The sequence below is a fragment of the Coenobita brevimanus genome, chromosome 116 (assembly GCF_032717465.1).
Source record: "Coenobita brevimanus isolate Jiangsu-jjx chromosome 116, ASM3271746v2, whole genome shotgun sequence".
Lineage (NCBI taxonomy): Eukaryota > Metazoa > Arthropoda > Malacostraca > Decapoda > Coenobitidae > Coenobita > Coenobita brevimanus.
This window is the reverse complement of record NC_137069.1, coordinates 3779372-3800719: the sequence shown is the minus strand read 5'-3', so window position 1 is coordinate 3800719 and position 21348 is coordinate 3779372. Positions and strand designations below refer to the sequence as shown.

General features: G+C 40.7%; 1 protein-coding gene across 1 annotated transcript in view; it reads right to left on the bottom strand.

Moving 5' to 3' along the window:
* Positions 1 to 2507: 2507 nt before the first annotated feature.
* LOC145418748 (E3 ubiquitin-protein ligase RMND5A-like) overlaps positions 2508 to 21348 on the bottom strand; it is a 33093-nt gene continuing 14252 nt past the window's right edge. Inside the window, exons 4-9 of the mRNA XM_080287083.1 lie at positions 21206 to 21343; positions 15436 to 15568; positions 10208 to 10373; positions 9494 to 9596; positions 8173 to 8327; positions 2508 to 2626 (exon numbers count right to left, since the gene is read on the bottom strand). Coding sequence (XP_080143209.1) covers positions 2563 to 2626; positions 8173 to 8327; positions 9494 to 9596; positions 10208 to 10373; positions 15436 to 15568; positions 21206 to 21343 — 759 coding nt within the window. The 3' untranslated portion in view covers positions 2508 to 2562. The remainder of the gene's footprint in view (positions 2627 to 8172; positions 8328 to 9493; positions 9597 to 10207; positions 10374 to 15435; positions 15569 to 21205; positions 21344 to 21348) is intronic.

Here is a 21348-nt window from a genome sequence, read left to right as displayed (position 1 = left end):
TATTAAAGCAATATGGGGCACAATTATGTATTATCTGGTATCAAAACGGGACGTAACTGGCAGTTTTATGTCATATCCGCGTAGAGCTGTATCAACTGGCTTGTAAACGGTAGCCTATGGGTGCTGTGTTACTGTACTACTGTACTGTATCATTATGCTAATGTATTTTATGCTTAATTTTCATCTTTTACTCATGGGAGTGTTTTAAGGATAGAGGTCCATGACAGACAGTAACACTATATCTGGCTTGTCGTCAAATACTAAGCCGATGGGGGTACTTTGCAATATACAGCGATTTGCTTTGCCGGCGTAGGGCTTGGCTGAATTACGTCAGATAATTGAGAGTTTACTGTATACTACTTAAAGAATTATTCATTACATGGACCTACTGCACGAGATTATGTGGATATGAGTTGTTATCATTATGGCCTCTAGCTATGATCTAAAGTCCTGTTAAACATCTATGGGACTCAAGACATTATTAGTAAACTCTGAGAACTTGTTTTATGTTAAAAAATGAATTACTCACTATTCATCCACATCCTTAACTACATTAGAGAGTCAGTGTAATGGCCTCTTGCTACATCTGTATTCCTGTTAAACATCAGTTGTTTTACGCTTTTTTTTTTTTTTTTAGCTTAAATCCAAGTGTAGTGATGCACTTTTGATTTTATTCTTGATACCACCAATTTTTTTCAACTTAGAATGAGATTTTTTGAACTAGATGGGTTAGATTAAAGCCTCCATTATCCCATTCGGCAAGACAGGACTTAGGCTGAATAAAATTGTCTAGAGGTAAACAGCAGGAATAAAATAAAAATCACATCATCTGGAGTGCAGAGTCTAAAGACATTAAAAAAATAAACAAATAAATAAATAAACACCATTTACCCTCATCCTCAACTACATCTGAAACTTACCTAGCCAGCTATCTGTCTACAGTCAGAAGCCTTAATCCCAGAAGGGTTGCCCACAAATGAATCACTGTCATTGTGCCACTATCATAAGGGTGCCCTCTCTTCAACACATCCACCCTCATTCATATACCTTGCAGTATTTTTTTCTAATACTGCATGTTATTGTAGCACCAATAGCATGCTACAGAGTGAAATTTATCCTTGCCACCTCTAAATGGTCTCATTCAGCTGTGGGAACCTCTTGCAGTGAAGTAGTTAATGATGACTGTATTTAACCCCTCCAATGGGAACACTTTTGTCTACATTGAATAAAATCATCTGGGGGCTGTATGAATGAAATAAAACATATAACTGACTGAGGCTCACCCCTTCAACCTGAGCATGCTATTGTTATCATAAAATATTCTTGCTTCCTCCAGACAATTTAGCTAAAGTTTGGGGAAACATCTTGCATTCAATGGTTAGGAAAAACCTCCATTAACTCACTAAACGCATAGATGTCTTTTTCTTTTTATTCTTGTCATCACCTGATAATTCTATTCAGCCTAGGATGGACTTTTTGAACAGGAGGGCTTTATTATGGCCTCAATAAACCTCTTCAATATGAGAGGTCTTTATTAATTTAAATAAAATCATCTGATGGCAGCAAGAGTAAAAATGGACGTCACTGGATTTAAAATTCCTCCATTAAGGCTGTCCTGGAAGCTAAATAAAATTGACAGGTGGTACATATATGTGTTTATGTTGTACTGGCTAGTTTCCACATGCACAACATTGGTGGCCAGTCCTACATGTATTCAAACTGTGTTTTATGGGTCCTGAAGGGCAAGTGATCTACAGAGCTGAGGAGCATCACTTTCTTTCACTGGAGGGCTCATTCCTTGCTTCATGCACAAGTATAGATGTGGAAGGGGGGTGAGGGAAATATTAGTAAGTCTATCGACCCATGTCAAAGTGTAGAAGCCCAAAGCTAGGCTACTGTAGTCCAGTACATTTACGGGCAGATGACCAGTCTACTTCCCTTGGTGGTATTACATACAGTAATCAAAATGCCATCAACTGTACCTCCAGGATTGAACCCGGGCAAGGCTACCACTCTAATGGGCCATTCCAACAACTAGGCACACGAATAAAATTTGAAAGACATCCTTGACCTTAAGAGACAGATAAAACACATTCTCACATTAACCCCTTCAAAATGATGATATATTTTTTCGGTACATTCTTGTTATCTTCGGACCTTTAATTCACCCAGAAGGATCTACAGTGGCTAGAGTGGGGGTTAGTTAAGGCTACATCTAATCCCTCTGGTTTAAAGAGTAACATAATTTACACATGAAGTGTCTTACGAGAGCAAGAATGAAATGAAAAATACATCACCAGCTTGAAAGTGCCATTGACAGATCATGAAGAAGACCCTAGCAATAGTGGTAACATATCTATACTACTTTTCCCTAACTACAGTACAGGTATACAGTACTAGGGTACAAAACCTCAACTCAGAACACACACACTGACGAAGTGGAGATGACTGATCAAATATCAAATATCTTAAGTTTTCTGCTAAGAAAACTACACTTGAAAATGTGCATTTTTGAGTGGAAGTGCAATACTGATTCGAATGGCTTAATATACATAGTGATGATTAAAAGAAGATCTGAACAGCATCTGCTGGGTTCTGCTCAACTGGACAGTATGGACATTTCAATCTGGTGAAAGAGTACAAAATATTTGTTAGACTCATCATCATCATCATCCTAATCCAGTGATAGACAACCTGAATGCATCTTATCCATGGACACAGTCATGAGCCAGAGTTTCTGTTCACCTCTACCTAGTACCTTTGGTTAGAAGGCAGGCATGGCCAGGTATTCACACTGAGCAAAGATCTGTTGTTGGTGATTCAAATCTTTTCTAGACCTCATGAGTAACAGTGCCACAGTAAGCTGTTCCTTATGTAATCAAGCAAAGCCTAAAACCACCTCCTTCATGCTGGACAACAGGTTTTTGCTTTGTTACAGCTGTTCTGGCTAGGGGCAGAGGTAGACAGTGAGCAAAAACTGTAGTTCACAAATATACAATCGGCATCTAAAGTCCTGTTGCCTCTCCTGCATCTCTCCCCATGGACTTCAGAAATCAGTGTAGTGAATCTGTAAAAACACACTAATGACATTGATCTTTGACCAAATAAAATTATCAGTGTCAGTTAATATGGATTCAACACACTGATATTTAAAGTCCATGGAAAGAAAAGCAGAAGAAGCGACAGGACCTTGATGCCTACTGTACATGGAACTAAAGTGGCTACAGGGCATGAACAATGTATGGTAAGCAATTACCTCCTACTTTAAGCAATGATGAAAAAAATAAAGTGGCTGAAAATGCATCCACTGTGAAATCTGATTCTTACCTGCTTCCCTTAACATTATGCAGTTCCATTTAAATAATCACTCTCAAGAGTGACTGTGATGGTATACTGTACCCATTAAATTAATCAGTATTCCTGAGCTATATGTGCGGTGTACTAGCTATGTGCTGATCCCCAAAACAGAATACTGCACAGCTACTGTACAGTACTTGTCACCTCTGGAGTACCATGCTGAATGAGTTCTGTAATAATATCAGCTACAATAATCCAGTTTCATCATAGGTATATTATCCTTAACATTATGAGAGCTAGTTATAAATATCATATACAAAGTGATTATTAAGTTGCAGAAGAGTAGCCTGCTGATTTCAAAGCCCTCAGATTACTTGATCTTCCACAACTCCTACCATGTGTCATACAAAACATTCCTGCTAAAACTACCACACCAGTCCTGCTGCATGAGATCGCCCTAGTATGTTTCAGTACATACAATATGGTATTAATCTCTCAAGCAGTGACAAGCGCGTGTAGTGCGATTTGTTTGTACATGGAAAGACTGGTTTCCGAGAATAAACCTTTTTTTTTTCCTTATGGAACTGGGCCATTCCTACAAATTGAATACTAGGTTGATGCAACATGAACTTCAGTCAGCCTTAGTTATGGGGTAGAAAATATAGTATTCACAGGCGTATCCGATCTTGCATTATACAAACCTCGACATTTACCGAACCTCCAAATTGAATAATTAACAAAACTTGATTGTGGTAGGCAGGGGTGCCCATCATCCACCCAGTTAATGTAGTGCTGCCTTATGGTCTTTACACAGAGTGACATGCTAAATGGTTTCCTGTACACCAGGAAACCATTTACAATGCTGGGTGGTAACCATATAACCAGATTACAGCACCTGGTGGTTTAGTGGGTAATTAAGGTGGTCTAATTGGATTGAGCCTGGACAGGTTAATATCCAAGGGGTGGTTGGGGATAACTGCTCACATAATGCCACTGGGATGAGTCTGGCCGGTCACTCATCTTAAATGTCAGGACCAACTTACCTCGCCCCAGGCTCCTTCGTTCCTCATGGAGCAACACAGGATTAGGTGATGAATGAATGAATGAAAATAAATAATAAATGCCAATCATGCAGCCAACCATCCACCTCAACAGCACCTCATCCACCCACAATACCCATGAGTGACAACGACAGTGAGAATGAGATTGAGGAGGCAGGCTTGTAAACTGGTGAGTAATGTAATACACTTTTGCTGTACAGACAAATATATGCCTAAGATACAGTACTATATTCGTCATTATCAGAATTTTTTGCATTATCCAACCCTCCTTTGACCAAATTTGTTCAGATGTGTGTGTGATTACTGTAGTGTTCTTGGTTACTAGATAATCAACTCTATACTGACTACACTTGGCCATAAATATGCTGAAAGAGATCAGGGATCTTGGTTAGATTATAGAACAAATGTGCTATACACCACATCAGATAAAAGAAATTATACAGCAATGCCTTGGTTATAGTGCACTTGGTTACAGCAGGTTTCATTATCGATGCCAGGTAAAAATCTGCACTCTAGCCATTATAGAACATTTTTTGGTTCAAAAACATTGTTATTGTGCACCTTAGTTTTTTTTTTTTTTTTTTTTTTTTTTTAATGTGAGGAGAAAGGAACCAAAGGCCATGAGCCCACAATAACTGTTCCCTCCAAGATAAAAACAAATTACAAAACAGAGCCAAATTCAAGATCCAATCATTTCGAGATGCCTGGACACACTGCATTTGAAAGACTGGAGATCATAGGAAGCAGGAAATACAGACAGAGGAAGACAGTTCCAGAGTTGACCTGTTGCATAAATGAAGGACTGGGAGTAACAGTTAACTCTTGCATTAGAGAGCTGGACAGAAAAGGGATGAGAATTTGCTACTAGACGGGTGCTACGCACCCGTCGTAGAGGTGGAGGAATACATGCAGACAGTTCAAAGGAACAGTGACCATTGAAGCAGCAATAGAAAAGAGATAAAGATGCAACAGTGCGGCGAAGAGACAGAGGTTGAAGGGAGTCAGTAAGTGGAGGAGAGTTAATGAGACGAAAAGCCTTTGACTCCACCCTATTGAGAAGAGCTGTATGTGGGGAACCTCCCTACGCATGAGAGTTGTACTCCACACGGGCGGATAAAACCCGTGTATAGAGTCAACAATTGTGCAGGGGTAAAGAAAGAACAGAGTCGGCTTAGCACACCTAATCTCTTGGAAGCAGATTTTACAAGAGATGTAATATGATCTTTCCAAGATAAGTCCCGAGTAAATGAAACCCCAAGCATGTTCAAGGAGGATGCAGGATTAAGCTGAATATTATTAAACATTAGTGGGTATGCCTGTGGAAGATTTTGTCGGGTTGATAGGTGTAAGAACTGAGTCTTTGATACATTAAAAACAACCAGATTATTTTTACTCCTGTCGAAGATACGAGCCAAGTCAGACAGGTGTGCCATAGCCTCATCCCTTGTTTGTTGAAGTAACTGTTGAGATGGACGTTGCAGGAACCCAACGGAAAGATGAAGGGTGGAGTCATCAGTGTATGACTGGATAGGGTTAGATGTACAGCTTAGAAGGTCATTGATGAATAAGAGGAAGCGAGTTGGTGATAGGACAGAGCCCTGAGGAACACCACTGTTGATAGATCTAGGAGAAGAACGGTGGCCGTCTACAACAGCAGCTATTGAACGACCAGAAAAGGAGCTATAGATGAAGGCACAGATACAAGGATGGAAACCATGAGGCAGTTTAGAAATTAAAGATTTATGCCAGACTCGATTGAAAGCCTTTGAGATGTCAAGTGCAGTGGCAAAGCTTTGCCAAAGTCCCAAAAGGAGGATGACCAGGAATCTGAAAGGTAGGTGAGAAGATCGCCAGTGATGCGTCCCTGACGGAACCCATACTGACGATCAGAAAGAAGGTTGTGATAGGAAAGATGCTTTAAAATTTTTCTATTACGAATTGACTTGAAAACTATTGAGATACAGGATGTTAAAGCAATTGGACGATAGTTAGAGGGTTAGGAATGGTCACCCTTCTTTGGGACTGGCTGAATGAAAGCAAACTTTCAGCAAGAAGGAAAGGTACAAGTTGACAGACAAAGGCGAAAGAGTTTGCCTAGGCAGGGTGTAAGCACAGAAGCACAGTTCTTGAGAACAACAGGAGGGACTCTATCAGGCCCATATGCCTTATTAGTATTGAGACCTGTGATGGCAGAAAATACATCACCTGAAGAAATTTTCATGTCAGCCATGAGGAAGTAAGAGGGGGGAAATAAGGGAGGAACAGCACCGGAATCGTCTAAGGTGGAATTGGAGGAGAAAGTCTGAGCAAAGAGATCTGCTTTATCAGTAGAAGAAATAGCTACAGAGCCATCACAGTAGAGAAGAGGAGGGAAGGATGATGAGGTAAAGTTGTTAGAAAGGTTTTTGGCAAGGTGTCAGAAGGAGCGGGAAGAATTCGAGTTCGAGAGTTGAGAGCATTTAGTACGGATAAAATTATTTTTAGCAGAGCGAAGAACAGGCTTAGCACGATTTCGGGCAGAAACATATAAAAGATGTGATTCAGGGGTGGGTTGGCTCCGGTACCTTTTATAGGCCCTCTCCTTGTTGCGGACAGCATTAGAACAAGTGTGATTAAACATAGGCTTTCTTGCATTAGTCAAAGGATATAAGAAAGGAATGTATGCTTCCATGCCCGAGAGAATAACCTCCGTAATGCGCAAGGTGCACCCAGATGGCTCCCGGCCATATAAGCAGTAATCATTCCAGGGAAAATCAGAGAAGTACAGCCTGAGGGCCTCCCAGTCTGCAGCTCCAAAGTGCCACAGATGACGTTTCTTTGGAGGGTCCGCAGACCGTACCAGAGCGATAGGACAGGTTAAGGAGATAAGGTTGTGATTGGAGGAGCCCAAAGGAGGGAAAAGAATAACAGTGTAAGCAGAACGATTAGTTGTAAGGAAGAGGTCAAGTATGTTGGAGCTCTCTCCAAGGTGGTCAGGGATACGGCTAGGGTGCTGTACAAACTGCTCTAGGTCATTAAGGATAGAAAAGGTGTAGGCTTCTTCACCAGGTGGATCAGTGAAAGGAGAGGAGAGCCAAAGGTGGTGGTGAACAATGAAATCTCCTAGGATAGAGTTTTTGGAGATTTCAGAGAAAGGATAAATGGATAGAATGTGTTCCATCGTAGAAGTAAGATAGTCGAAGAATTTTTGATAGTAAAATTAGGGGATAAGTAAACAGCGCAGATATATTTAGTCAGACAGTGACAGGAAAGCCGAAGCCAGAGTGCAGAGAATTCAGAAGAATCGAGTTCAAACACGAGAGCAAGTTGGTTTCTACCTACAATGATGAAGAAGGTCTGTGGTTTTTGAATGGTTTTGAGGAATTCAAAGATGAGGTCCTACTTGAGGAGTTTAATCCCACATGGTGGAGACCACTAACTCTCCACCCTCTAGCCTCAGAACCCTTTATCTCAAGCCCATCTCAAGTCTCTCTATGCTACATGTTTCTTCCTCACTGTGCCCTTCTCATCATTTTCTATTAACCTAATCATGTCCATGTGTGTTTCTGGTAACCACCACAAAGGTATGTGTGTTTTCTGTGAGCCTAAATTGTCATGAAATGAAACACCTGGGCATGTACTTGGGGTGTCTAGTACCAATTAAAATAATTCCCATAGGTTACATGAATTTGTTACAGTGCCATTCCATTATCGAGAGCTGTGTTCATTATCAATTACAGTACGTGCGATAACCAAAGGATCAGTGCATAATTTAACATAATGCCACGTGATGGCTACTACATCTATAACCAAAGTGCTGAAATGTAAGACTCACTTTGCACTGGTGGTGAGTTTGTTTAGAGCATCACGTGAGATGACGTGGCCGCATATGAGTCGCATGGGAGGGTTGGTCTCCGTCGATTGTTGCCGCAGGATAGGACAGGCAAAGATGGAGTGGTACCGGGATGATGGGCCCAAGTCTATCTCAATCTGGTGGTTTTAAAGCTTACTGTCACTGCTACTAGGTCAACATTATCACTGACATTATCATCTAACATTTCTTCCTCCTAAATAGCTAAATATGTGGTCATAAAATTCCTAATGATGACCAGGTGTGTGTAATCTTTATCATCATCTAATCCTACTTTCGACTAAATACATCATCATCATCTAATCCTACCTTCCACAAACTACATCATTATTTTTTAATCATATTTTCCACTAAATACAGGTATATCATCATCATCTTCTTCATTTAATCCCATTTCCCACTAAATATGGTACATCATCATCAAGACTTCTTGTAATCAATGTCATATTATCATCATATAACTCCATTTTCCACTTAATACATATTACATAGGCTATTACCATCATCATCATCACTGCCACCATTATCATCATCAACAGAATACAGTTCCCCCAAAATACAAGGAGTGAGCAGGATCTACAAATGGAAACAGGAATGCACAATAGGGGATGACCTATCAAAAAAAAATTATTAATTACATGGCAAGTATTTCCCTTCACATAAATATAAGGCCGTGAGTTCCACGTAACATAACCATGTAAAACTATGGCTATTAAACTTCCTATGAAACACTTATTTATATGCCAGACACCATAGTATACTTCCTGTGAAACAGTTATTTACAGTACCATATCCATCAATCTTTGTTCTGACCTATCATTCCTTCTCCCAGTGCCTTTGTGCAGTGGCACTGACACTGCTGGATGACTCTATTCCCTGGTTATGCAAGTTATGCAAATGCCCCTCAACTCCCTCCCTATCCCCTGAAAGGAGGATGGTAGACTGCAGGGGGAGATGTAACTTCAGCCTGTAGGCTACTGGGTTCTCATTTAGATGAAAATGGGGTTACTACGACTACTATTCCTTTTCCCACTTGCATATGCCCTTTCCACCACTGAGTGGCTATGAAAAACAGAAATAAACAAGTTTTACCCTTGCATTTACATTTAAAATGTTTAGAGACCACTGATCATAGTTGCATGTATAAGTTTTTTCACTTGATGGCAGCTCTCCATATGTCACAACCTTGAGTCACTTCCCTCCCAAGCCCATGTCCCATACACCTCCAAGCACAACTGTATCCCATACAAAATCTGCAAGAGCAGTGATAAAGAAAGTAACTTACAGGCAATTCCTCCTTTGTGTTCCACATATTGTGAACAGCACGCTGCTGCATCACCTGCTTAATGTTCAGCAGCACTGGAAGAGCTGTGCAACCCGCATTTACACTGCAGAAGAGGACTGATGTCACATCTTTATTACTGTTAAATGAAATCAAATAATGATCTATGGGAATGTGGATAATTCATCATCATCATCATCATCCAGACCTCCTTTCTCACCCTAGGGCAGGGTGAAGAGTACCAATGTCCAGACTTGTATTTATTGAAAGAAAAATGGGTCCATATCATCACCATTAGAATCCGTACTATCATTATTTTTGCCCAAATTTCAATGCTAATGAGGAGTTGGTGTAAGTGTGACATGTAAGAGGAAAATATACAAACAGAGAAGCAAAAAACAAAAGACCTATTATAATTAGCCTCTTAATTACTTGGCATCAATGTAATAAACAATCTTAAAATGCTGTAAGTGAAAAAATAGAATACCATATTAACCATGAATAAAATGAATAGGCCTTAAGAACAGCACAGGGACTTTTAAGCAAGCCTAATAAATTAACATACATGCCTGAGCTGTACATATTCCTCTTTTAACTAGACACAGAAAAAAAAAGGTTAGAACCCTTCCATCAAGTAAAATATACTGTACTAAGAACCAATCAAAACAATATTTTTACTGGTGCAAAAAGTGGTAACAGGAAGGCTAGTGAGTTTACCAGACTGCCAATGAACTGTCCACTGAGAGGCCAAGGAGTGAGCAGGCATCCCTGGTGAACACATCACAGATTTCAGTCCACTGGTGGGGGCTCAGTAAGTCTGAATACGGAGAATTCTCCAGGCCACCCTTCACATACAGCAAGCACCCCATCAGACTCTGGATAACTGCAAATAATGGTAAGAATCAATCAATCAATTCATAAGACACCATGCTTCCTCTTACACAATATTCATATTGAAGCTGGTCATTGTACAGCTGCTGTTTTCTATGGACTGGAAGCTAAACTCAATAGAAAAATATATGGTCAGAACAGTATCACAACCCGTGGAAGAGGAAACAAAAGTATAGATTACTGTACATTTTCCAACATGTACCATCCATGCCTTTTGTCACAATACACCCAAACCCACATGACTACGGGCTTGAGACTTGCAACCCATGCTTTTACCAGCCATCCATCCATCATCTAATCCAGTGTTGCCTCATGAGGAGCATAGGCACATGATGCAATTGTTGACTTACTTAGTTCAGACAACCCAATAAAACACCATCAATGCAAGTCCATTAACTGATTTGTGAAAATTTCCCACTGAGCACCATAGTTCTTTGTACGTAAGTTAATGTGACCCAAAAATGATTTTCAATAGACCCTGGTTTTACAATGAACCAGTACCCAATTAATCAATTACATAAAAACTAAGAAGTTAAGAACCTTTCTTCCAATATGCAATCGCATTTTCACTTATATGACCATTATGATCCCATACGAAGCCTCATTCGTCACTAAGAATCACTATTTTCACTTATACAATCACCAACACACAAGCTTATGGTCATCTATTTGTTCAAAGATGGACACTGAACTCAGCCACAATTGGGTGTGTTAGTGTCAGTGATGGAACAATAGTGTGATGTTAGCATGCAGTTAAGTGATATAACTGCCAGCCTAGGTGAGTTGGAAACCAATTTCCAGACTGATTTTTGGTGGAACAGTATGCAGCAAGTGAAGTGCAGTGAAGTGAAATAACTAACCATTTAGGTGAGCAGGAAACTTGTTTTTAGACTTTGTTGAGTGGGTGACCCTTAACCAAAAATATATCCTCAATGAACCAATGTTATAACTTACTCAATATACAATTAATCATTATGCGATAGCTTTTTCCATCCACATCCTCATCATAAAATGAGGGTGTGCTGTACTGTTGTCCTCCTATATGAAATGCAAACTAATGACAATGTAAATAAAAATCCATTCACCCTAATGAATGAATGTATGACTACAGTGTTTACATATGGCCAGTTGACTGACAATGACTACCTGTCACTGGTAATGAGGAAGCTCTTTTCAGTGAAAGTTTTGAGTCTTCAAAATGTACCATTTAAAGGGTACCATGGTCATCATCATCACCATCATCATCATCATCCACAGTCAGGGACAGTTCTCTGCAGGACAATGGTTATTACTCTGCACTACCCAATTCCAGGTAATCTTTGAATTTCATTTCCCCTCGTCACTGCCTGTCTGCCTCTTCCTCTCACGCCATCTCTGAATGGTACCACTCAGTTACCCTGGTTGTCCATCAATTATCTGTTCAACAAACGACATCTCCCTTCAAGATGTAGGGACATGAGACTTGGCCACCGTAGTCCAGAACATTTAAGGGTAGATCACCAGCATACTATCACTGATGGCATTATCCATGCAATCAGTGAACCTGAAGTTATCACCACACCTAACTTTCAGTCAAAAGGTGCCTATACCTCAGAGGAAAACATAAAATACGTCACATCCAATATTGCACTTTTGAAATGAAAGGAAGCACATAAGACACAGGCAGTTCTGACTGTACATCAAGAATGTGTTCCATATTATAAATAAATAAATCAATAAATAACTGATACTTTAAACTGGGGGAAACTGGTCAATCACCTCTATTTGTATCACAGGAACTTTACCTCTTTCAATATGATGAGGTACAGTATGATATTTTTCATTTAATTCTTGCCACTACAAGACTATCTATCTATCTATCTATTGCCAGACAACGATACTAAATTCTGAGAAGGAATTTTATTGTAAATATGTCAATGAATGCTAAACCTTTGGCTAAATAAAATCAGTTGAAGATAGCAAAATTATTTTATGCAAAAGATACCACTGTTAACTGGATTGAAGATAAATTTTCTGTAAATTACCAGAGACTTACTGGCAACTGCAAAATTAAATATAACAAAGTTGATTTCTAACAAGGACTCACTGTATACATTTCAAGCCAATTTCTGTAATATACAGTGCACTAAGTGGCTGTTGCTCTTGTGACTCCAAATTCATCTAGAAATTAGCCCCTCCCACGTTGATTCTTTGTAAAGAAGTTTTCCTCTTCTGAGTCACTGTTTTATATCCAAGGTATATTGTACTTTATTATGCTTGCAGCTTGGTCCGTGCAGATATTCATGGTGCCTCAAATGAGATCTGCAGCTCACCAAAGGTTAACCCAATGGACTGCAAGTAATCGGTCACTTCAACTGGGCACTCTCTGAGACAATTTGAAAATATACTGAAGGACTGTGTGCTGTGATAGTATGGTGCATGAGCTGAGTATCATAAGTGTGTTGTGGTGTGGAGATCTGCATTATAGCCAGGGCACTGGACAATGTTTGTGAATCATGCTTTGTGTTGGTGATAGGGCAGAGAAGGGGTTTAACAGCAGAAATGAGCATTAAACATGGTGACATAATGTAGAAAAACAACAACAGCCAATCACATTTTAATCCAATCAAAATGAAGGGATCTGAGGCTAAGCTACTGTAGTTGATGCATTAAAATGTAGATGACTAGCCTCCTCCCCCTGGCAGTATTACAGTAAATGAAAAAAAACTTCCGTCATCTTAAGGGGACATACCCTTCTATGTAATTCTCATGCCAGGTTCTATTCTATACTTTATTGTGAACTTCTATCTACCTATCATCCACCCCTATGTTGCCCTATCTAGAGTGTTGAAACCCAGAGCTGGGCCACTTAGTCTAGATGTGTAATGAAGGGGACCAATTACTTAAACCCAAATGACACTATGTAGGCAATATATCCTCAATGAACCAATGTTATAACTTACTCAATATACAATTAATCATTATGCGATAGCTTTTTCCATCCACATCCTCATCATAAAATGAGGGTGTGCTGTACTGTTGTCCTCCTATATGAAATGCAAACTAATGACAATGTAAATAAAAATCCATTCACCCTAATGAATGAATGTATGACTACAGTGTTTACATATGGCCAGTTGACTGACAATGACTACCTGTCACTGGTAATGAGGAAGCTCTTTTCAGTGAAAGTTTTGAGTCTTCAAAATGTACCATTTAAAGGGTACCATGGTCATCATCATCACCATCATCATCATCATCCACAGTCAGGGACAGTTCTCTGCAGGACAATGGTTATTACTCTGCACTACCCAATTCCAGGTAATCTTTGAATTTCATTTCCCCTCGTCACTGCCTGTCTGCCTCTTCCTCTCACGCCATCTCTGAATGGTACCACTCAATTACCCTGGTTGTCCATCAATTATCTGTTCAACAAACGACATCTCCCTTCAAGATGTAGGGACATGAGAATTGGCCACCGTAGTCCAGAACATTTAAGGGTAGATCACCAGCATACTATCACTGATGGCATTATCCATGCAATCAGTGAACCTGAAGTTATCACCACACCTAACTTTCAGTCAAAAGGTGCCTATACCTCAGAGGAAAACATAAAATACGTCACATCCAATATTGCACTTTTGAAATGAAAGGAAGCACATAAGACACAGGCAGTTCTGACTGTACATCAAGAATGTGTTCCATATTATAAATAAATAAATCAATAAATAACTGATACTTTAAACTGGGGGAAACTGGTCAATCACCTCTATTTGTATCACAGGAACTTTACCTCTTTCAATATGATGAGGTACAGTATGATATTTTTCATTTAATTCTTGCCACTACAAGACAACGATACTAAATTCTGAGAAGGAATTTTATTGTAAATATGTCAATGAATGCTAAACCTTTGGCTAAATAAAATCAGTTGAAGATAGCAAAATTATTTTATGCAAAAGATACCACTGTTAACTGGATTGAAGATAAATTTTCTGTAAATTACCAGAGACTTACTGGCAACTGCAAAATTAAATATAACAAAGTTGATTTCTAACAAGGACTCACTGTATACATTTCAAGCCAATTTCTGTAATATACAGTGCACTAAGTGGCTGTTGCTCTTGTGACTCCAAATTCATCTAGAAATTAGCCCCTCCCACGTTGATTCTTTGTAAAGAAGTTTTCCTCTTCTGAGTCACTGTTTTATATCCAAGGTATATTGTACTTTATTATGCTTGCAGCTTGGTCCGTGCAGATATTCATGGTGCCTCAAATGAGATCTGCAGCTCACCAAAGGTTAACCCAATGGACTGCAAGTAATCGGTCACTTCAACTGGGCACTCTCTGAGACAATTTGAAAATATACTGAAGGACTGTGTGCTGTGATAGTATGGTGCATGAGCTGAGTATCATAAGTGTGTTGTGGTGTGGAGATCTGCATTATAGCCAGGGCACTGGACAATGTTTGTGAATCATGCTTTGTGTTGGTGATAGGGCAGAGAAGGGGTTTAACAGCAGAAATGAGCATTAAACATGGTGACATAATGTAGAAAAACAACAACAGCCAATCACATTTTAATCCAATCAAAATGAAGGGATCTGAGGCTAAGCTACTGTAGTTGATGCATTAAAATGTAGATGACTAGCCTCCTCCCCCTGGCAGTATTACAGTAAATGAAAAAAAACTTCCGTCATCTTAAGGGGACATACCCTTCTATGTAATTCTCATGCCAGGTTCTATTCTATACTTTATTGTGAACTTCTATCTACCTATCATCCACCCCTATGTTGCCCTATCTAGAGTGTTGAAACCCAGAGCTGGGCCACTTAGTCTAGATGTGTAATGAAGGGGACCAATTACTTAAACCCAAATGACACTATGTAGGCAATAAACCCCAATCATCCAAAAGATGCAACTCCTTACAATGACATCCAGGTGTGGAATGCCTTAACCCACTACACCACCAGGCATACTTTGGACTTAATAGCAAAAATGAACATTACATTGAAGAGAGAGAAAAGGGGGGGGAGGGGCAACTTCTAACAGGAACTTTGCAAATTTCATGCCATACCTTTTTCATGTTGGTAAACAAATGGAGTGAAGTGAACACGAGCATATTCAATGGCCTGGGGAACACTTTGGGGTCCCTCCTTTATCAGGTTAATGTAGGCTAGACGATGCAACTTGAATTCCAAACTGCTATTCTGTTGGGATGGGGGGAAAAATAACAATAATAATACCATCCTGTGGGAGGCTGGGAGCCCATGGTACAGTTGATGCTATCTATTAACTGGGAGCTAAACCAAGTGCCAAAACCAGGTAACTACTCCCCAACAGTTCTCAAAACTGTTGTACTAAGATTTGAAGCAAGATTTGTAACAATGTTTGATTCTAAACAAAGACCGTGACTCTATACTTCAGGATGAGAGTCCTGCCTTAGGTTGTATCCATACCAAATGCTTGCTGCAGTGGGCAGAAGTTCTGCGTCACCTTAACCCATAAAAGTTCTTGCCCACACCCACCCGTGCCCAGTGGAGCCACTTGTATGGGTTATAGATAAAAGTTCTTGCCCACACCCACCCATGCCCAGTGGAGCCACTTGTATGGGTTACAGTGATGCAAAACTCCTGCCCATGCCAGCAAGCATTTGGTGTGGACACAACCTAAGACTGTATGGTTAATTACCAATGTTGTAGCTGTATTTCACTCTCCTGGTAATAGCTCCATGGTCAATTAGAGTCAACCATCCACTCTCTCAATGGGCAATAAATAAGAAATAAATCCATCCACCCATCATCCAATCCTACATTGCCCCATGAGGAGAGTAGGAATAAGTGATAAATAACACAAACAATCAACAAAAACTTTTGTATAATCTGCTAGATTAATAACTAAATACTTATCAGTAAGCATCTAAATGTCATTAACACAGGTTAACTTGATAAAAGAATGTATCATCACCTTTAACCTGAATCTCATTCCATCATATGATGGAATGAAACAGGATCCAGAAAAGAAAAAGATAGAGGGCATGAAAGTAGGCAACTTATAACAGCACACCTACAGAAATTTGTTCATTCAATTATAAGGGCTCCAACATGCTTGCATGCATCAGTCTTGATCACATGATGGCAGCTCTCCATGCTGCTCAATCTCTAGCAGCCTTCTATTCAGTCCCTTATCCCTAATGTCACACTCTATGACCTCGTCCCAAGCCATTTCAGTCTGCCTCTTGGAACTCTGCTCTCAATGCTCACACCTCTCACCCTCCACGTTAAATGGTTATTCTCCATTCTCTCCACAAGCCCAAACCATCTCAATCTACTCCTCATCACAGCATTAATACATTCAAGTCCCATCCATCCTCTCAACTCTTCATTTGCAATTCTAAATCCCCCAGGTCTGTCATTCAAAGATGCACTACACTTCCATCTAATCATTCTCATTTCTGTATGTTTGAGCCTATCAAGAATATACATGAAGGGAGAGCCCACTCAATATTAGGAGGGGCAACAACTCCCTGAGCTCTTCCAACCAATCTTTGCCCTTGCTACTGAGCTAGCTCCAGCCCCCTGTCCACACATTCATTGAATTACAGTATCATTAAAGCAAAAATCTAGCAAAAGTGAGTATACCACTGAGGGATCCCATTCTTAAATATTTCAGGTGACATATTAACAATTCTAAATTTTTACATCTTTTTCTAGTCAACAATTCCTCTAGTTTAGCTTTAATGATAACTCAGACAGGCAAAAATATTATGATTCTTATGTTTTATGCCTGATATTCATATATAACAGTCCACAACAGTAGCACAGTAGGTGGTGTTTTACCTGGTTATGGATTTCATTTACGGTGACTCTGAATTTGGGGTTAGGAAAAATTATCCCCCAACAGCCCGGCAATATAACGCCATACAACCCATATTATAACGTGTTTACTTAACAACAGTTCAAAAAACAATGACATTTCTTGGCAACATAACCCTATCATTAGATAAGGGATGCCTGTCCTGTATCATCATCATCATCCGGACCTCCTTTCCCATCCTAGGGCTGGGTGAGGAGCAGCAATGTCCAGACAGCCTAAGTTCGCCAGTCAATGGGCCACACTTCCATTCACTCATCATTCAGGACCCTGGAATCCCAGCTCCATCAGACAGGCCAAAAAAATTTAACCACGTTCTGTAGTTTCACATATACCTGTTTGACAGAGTCAATCCAAACGCTGTCAGTTAAAAAGGGGTGCCAAATCCCTGGTTATGCAATTCTCCACACAAAATTCAGTGAGCCAGCTCAGTCTTTTGTCAACCCCTTAGCCTCACCAACTTCCATACCTCTCTTCCTCACACACTCATCTACCATATCCCTCCACCATTTTCTTGGCCTACCACACCTCCTCCCTCCTTCAAATTCACTCAGATATACCTTTTTCACCACTCTATTGTTATCCATTCTCTCCACATGACCAAACCATCTCAGTACACTATCTCTGATTTTGGTGTTCACAGACCTCCTCATTCCGTATCTTTCATGAATCATATTATTTCGTATCCTATCCACTCTCTGTGCTCCACATACATTCTTCAGCAGTCTCAACTCCATTGCTCTTACTCTTGATTTTTCATTTTCATGCCACACCAGTGTCTCACATCCGTATGTTAAAGTTGGCACTAACACTCCTTCATGTAAACCTCGTGCAGATGTAACACTCAAGCCTCTGTTTTTTATCAAGGCCTTCATAGCACCAGCTACATTCCTTCCTTGTGTCACTCTACTTTCCACTTCTTTTGCACATTTTATCCTCTTGTCTATCACTGTACCCAGGTATATGATTGGTCTCACCAATTCTAGTCTCTCTCCATTCACTGTAACATCACACTGGGAGTCACCTTCTCTCTTGATAACCATCACTTTACCCTTTTCTACATTTATTATCAAAGCACTATTACTAACTAAATACAGTACTCGAATACCGCATCTACGGTATGACCTAACTGGAAAGTCCAATATTAACCGGTGTGAGATGTTGGGGCCCACTGCCAAGCTACTATCATCCAGTATATTTAAAAGTAGATAACCAGCCTACACTCCCTTGATGGCATTAGCTACATTAATGACAAACTTCAGTTACCGGTACTTCTTGAGAATTGAACCCAGGCACACTCAAGTCCATTACTCCTGCCTGGGTGTTCTACCAACTACAGGCAATCCTCATAAATCGCAGCAATTTGGGTCTGGACCACTGCCGTGATTTACAAATTCCATGATTTATGAATAATAACTCTTATGTGAAAAATTAATCAGGGTATGGACTTTGGTCAACCCGTCCCCACAGCACCCTACCTAAACCTATCTAGGCACCATCAAACACAAACATGCAAATTTAGGATTATTCAGTGCATGTATTAAATAGAAATAAGCAATGTTAAGGGATCTCACCTTCATCCTATGACGAAACTGCTTAAGTGAATGGAGTGGACCATCATCCCCTCACTTGATGTAGCGCTGCCTACTTCTTCCTTAGCCTTTATCATTCTTTCTCTGTGCCTACCCTCCTCTCTTCCTATTTCTCCCATCTTTCCTGTCACTTCTTATTGCTTTTCTTTCCATTACAGGTGGCTTTACATTGAGCGACAAGCCAAATGGTTTCCTGTAAGCCAAGAAACCATTTACAACGCTGGGTGGTAACCATATACCCAAACCGTACGTGCTCCCTACGTGTCAACAAATGGGTTGGCGGAAGGTTAGTGCCCCTCCCTGTAAAACAAATAACTCAGAGTCAAATGGCCACCCCTTCCGGGATTATGGCGTCTGGCAATAGATAGATAGAATGGAGTGCGGTGGTGTTGGGAAGAACTTAGAACTTCTCAGCATGAGGTGGGGGTGTTCCCTTATGCTGTTCTCCCATTTCCAGCTCCTCTGCCTCCCTCTGGAAGCCCTCAAAGTCTGCCTCGGAGATGACAGATGCTATGTCATCCAAATCCTCAGTGTGTGAAGGGACAGGCTGTGGTTCAGGCTCAGCTTCTGCCCTTACCCGGGCAAAATAGTGGGTGATGAGTTCCTGATGTCTCTCATTAACTCTGTGATTATGCAAGTCCTTGTAAAAATGCACAGCTCTTTCTAGGTAACCAATACTCTAACTACACCTTTCCTCATCACGTTCAATGGATTTCACAATTTCCTTGGCCAAGTTTACGTAAACAAGCAAATCACTGAGCTCCTTCATAGAAGGCCCGCCACGTTCCTACACATTCACTTCACTCACTTCACGGTTGGTCTGCCTTTCCAAGTGCTCATCGTGTTCTATAACAGATTTCACGACAGCCTCAGCATCATCAACCTTCTCAGTAATCACGTCCATTATATCACTAGCTGACACTTCACCACAGCCTAGCAGATTCCGAGCCAGCTGAACAACAGCCTGTACGTTGTCCTCTACACCCAGGGATGCCCGGTGATTGGTTGTTGGGTCGTGATTTTCAGTTTGAATGCCGCGGTTTACGGTTCTCCTCGGAAAAGGCCCACTTGGGTGCCTAGGTCCGCAATTTTCGTGACTTAAGTGATTTAAGGTTGCCGGCAGTCTGATGGCCACTTAGCCGCGATTTACGAATCTGTGCTTTATGAACACGCAATTTAGGAGGATTGTATATCATCAGGTGCCTTGAAAATAAAAGTAACATTATATGGTAACAACCAGCCCCATATTACCATTGCAGGGCGTAGTATAGACGACCAAGGCTAGGCTTACGTTGTCTGGAATATTAACCCCTCAAGACCGATGCTGCACGATCATGCTTTTGCATATATTTGACACGCCAGCCTATCCTGAACAATTGATAAAGACACACAAAAAACTGGGGGAGGGTAACTCCGCCCCCTTGGTGACGTATATGGGATCAGACCAATGACATCTAGAGTGTCTGGGGTGGTATGGCATGACTGGCCCCTTAAGGTGGGGGAGAAGGAACCCCCCCACCACCACCACCATCACTTTACCTCCCCCAGCCCCACTGTGTCATATCCACATTGTCCCCTCCCAACCAACCATAACACAACATACCCCCTACAGCGGTGTGTGTGCATAGCAACCCTTCTCTCCTCTCCCTCCTCCCCTATCCCTCCCTCCTCCTCCCCCCTCCAGCCAGACACACTCCTCCTCCGCTTTTCACCTGGCTTGTTTTGTTACTATGGGCGTATGCCACACTGACATTTCATGCCTAGAGAATACTTTACATTGACATTAGTTATGTATGTATAATTATTTCCTGTAAATAATGAATTTTCTGTACATTTTCTGTTTTCGCTCATGGGGGATTGGTAACTTTTGCATCTTTGACGGGCGATTGTGCGATAACTATTTGGTCAATCTGGCTGAAACATACATTTTCAGTCTCTTGATATGTGGAAGAAAATTTTTTTTACCATGGTGAAAGTCGAAAAATCGACCCTGTTTTGCGGCAGGAGGCACAGACCTGCTGAGCGAATTGCGTACTTTAGGGGGTTAAAGTTTTTTTTTTTTTTTTTTAGGTACCAGTGCTTTTTTTTTCATACAGGCACCAGTTTTTTTTTTTTTTTTTCCCCCATACAGATTACTACAATATTTCTTTACCTGTGATGTCTGGTGTGTGTGTTAAGGCACTCCAAATGGATCTAGTCCATAAGGATATACATCCAAGGGATGGCTTGGGATTACTGCTCACTACAGCCACATAGCAAAAAACTAGCAGTCAATCTTGCCTATAATGTTTGGACTAAATAGCTTAGCCCTGGGCCCCAATGCTGCTGATGGGAATAATAAAGAACTGCACCACACAAAAACAGACAGGCCTAATTTCTTACCTGTGCCCGTAATTTCTCTCTGTTGTCCTGAGCCCACTGGAGTGCTGGCCCAAGGTCTCTGGCTTTGAGAGCAGCTAGGATACGGTTTAACTCAAAGAATGGTTCACGAGACTCCTCCTGTAGTTCTAGCCCGGTTTCCTGCA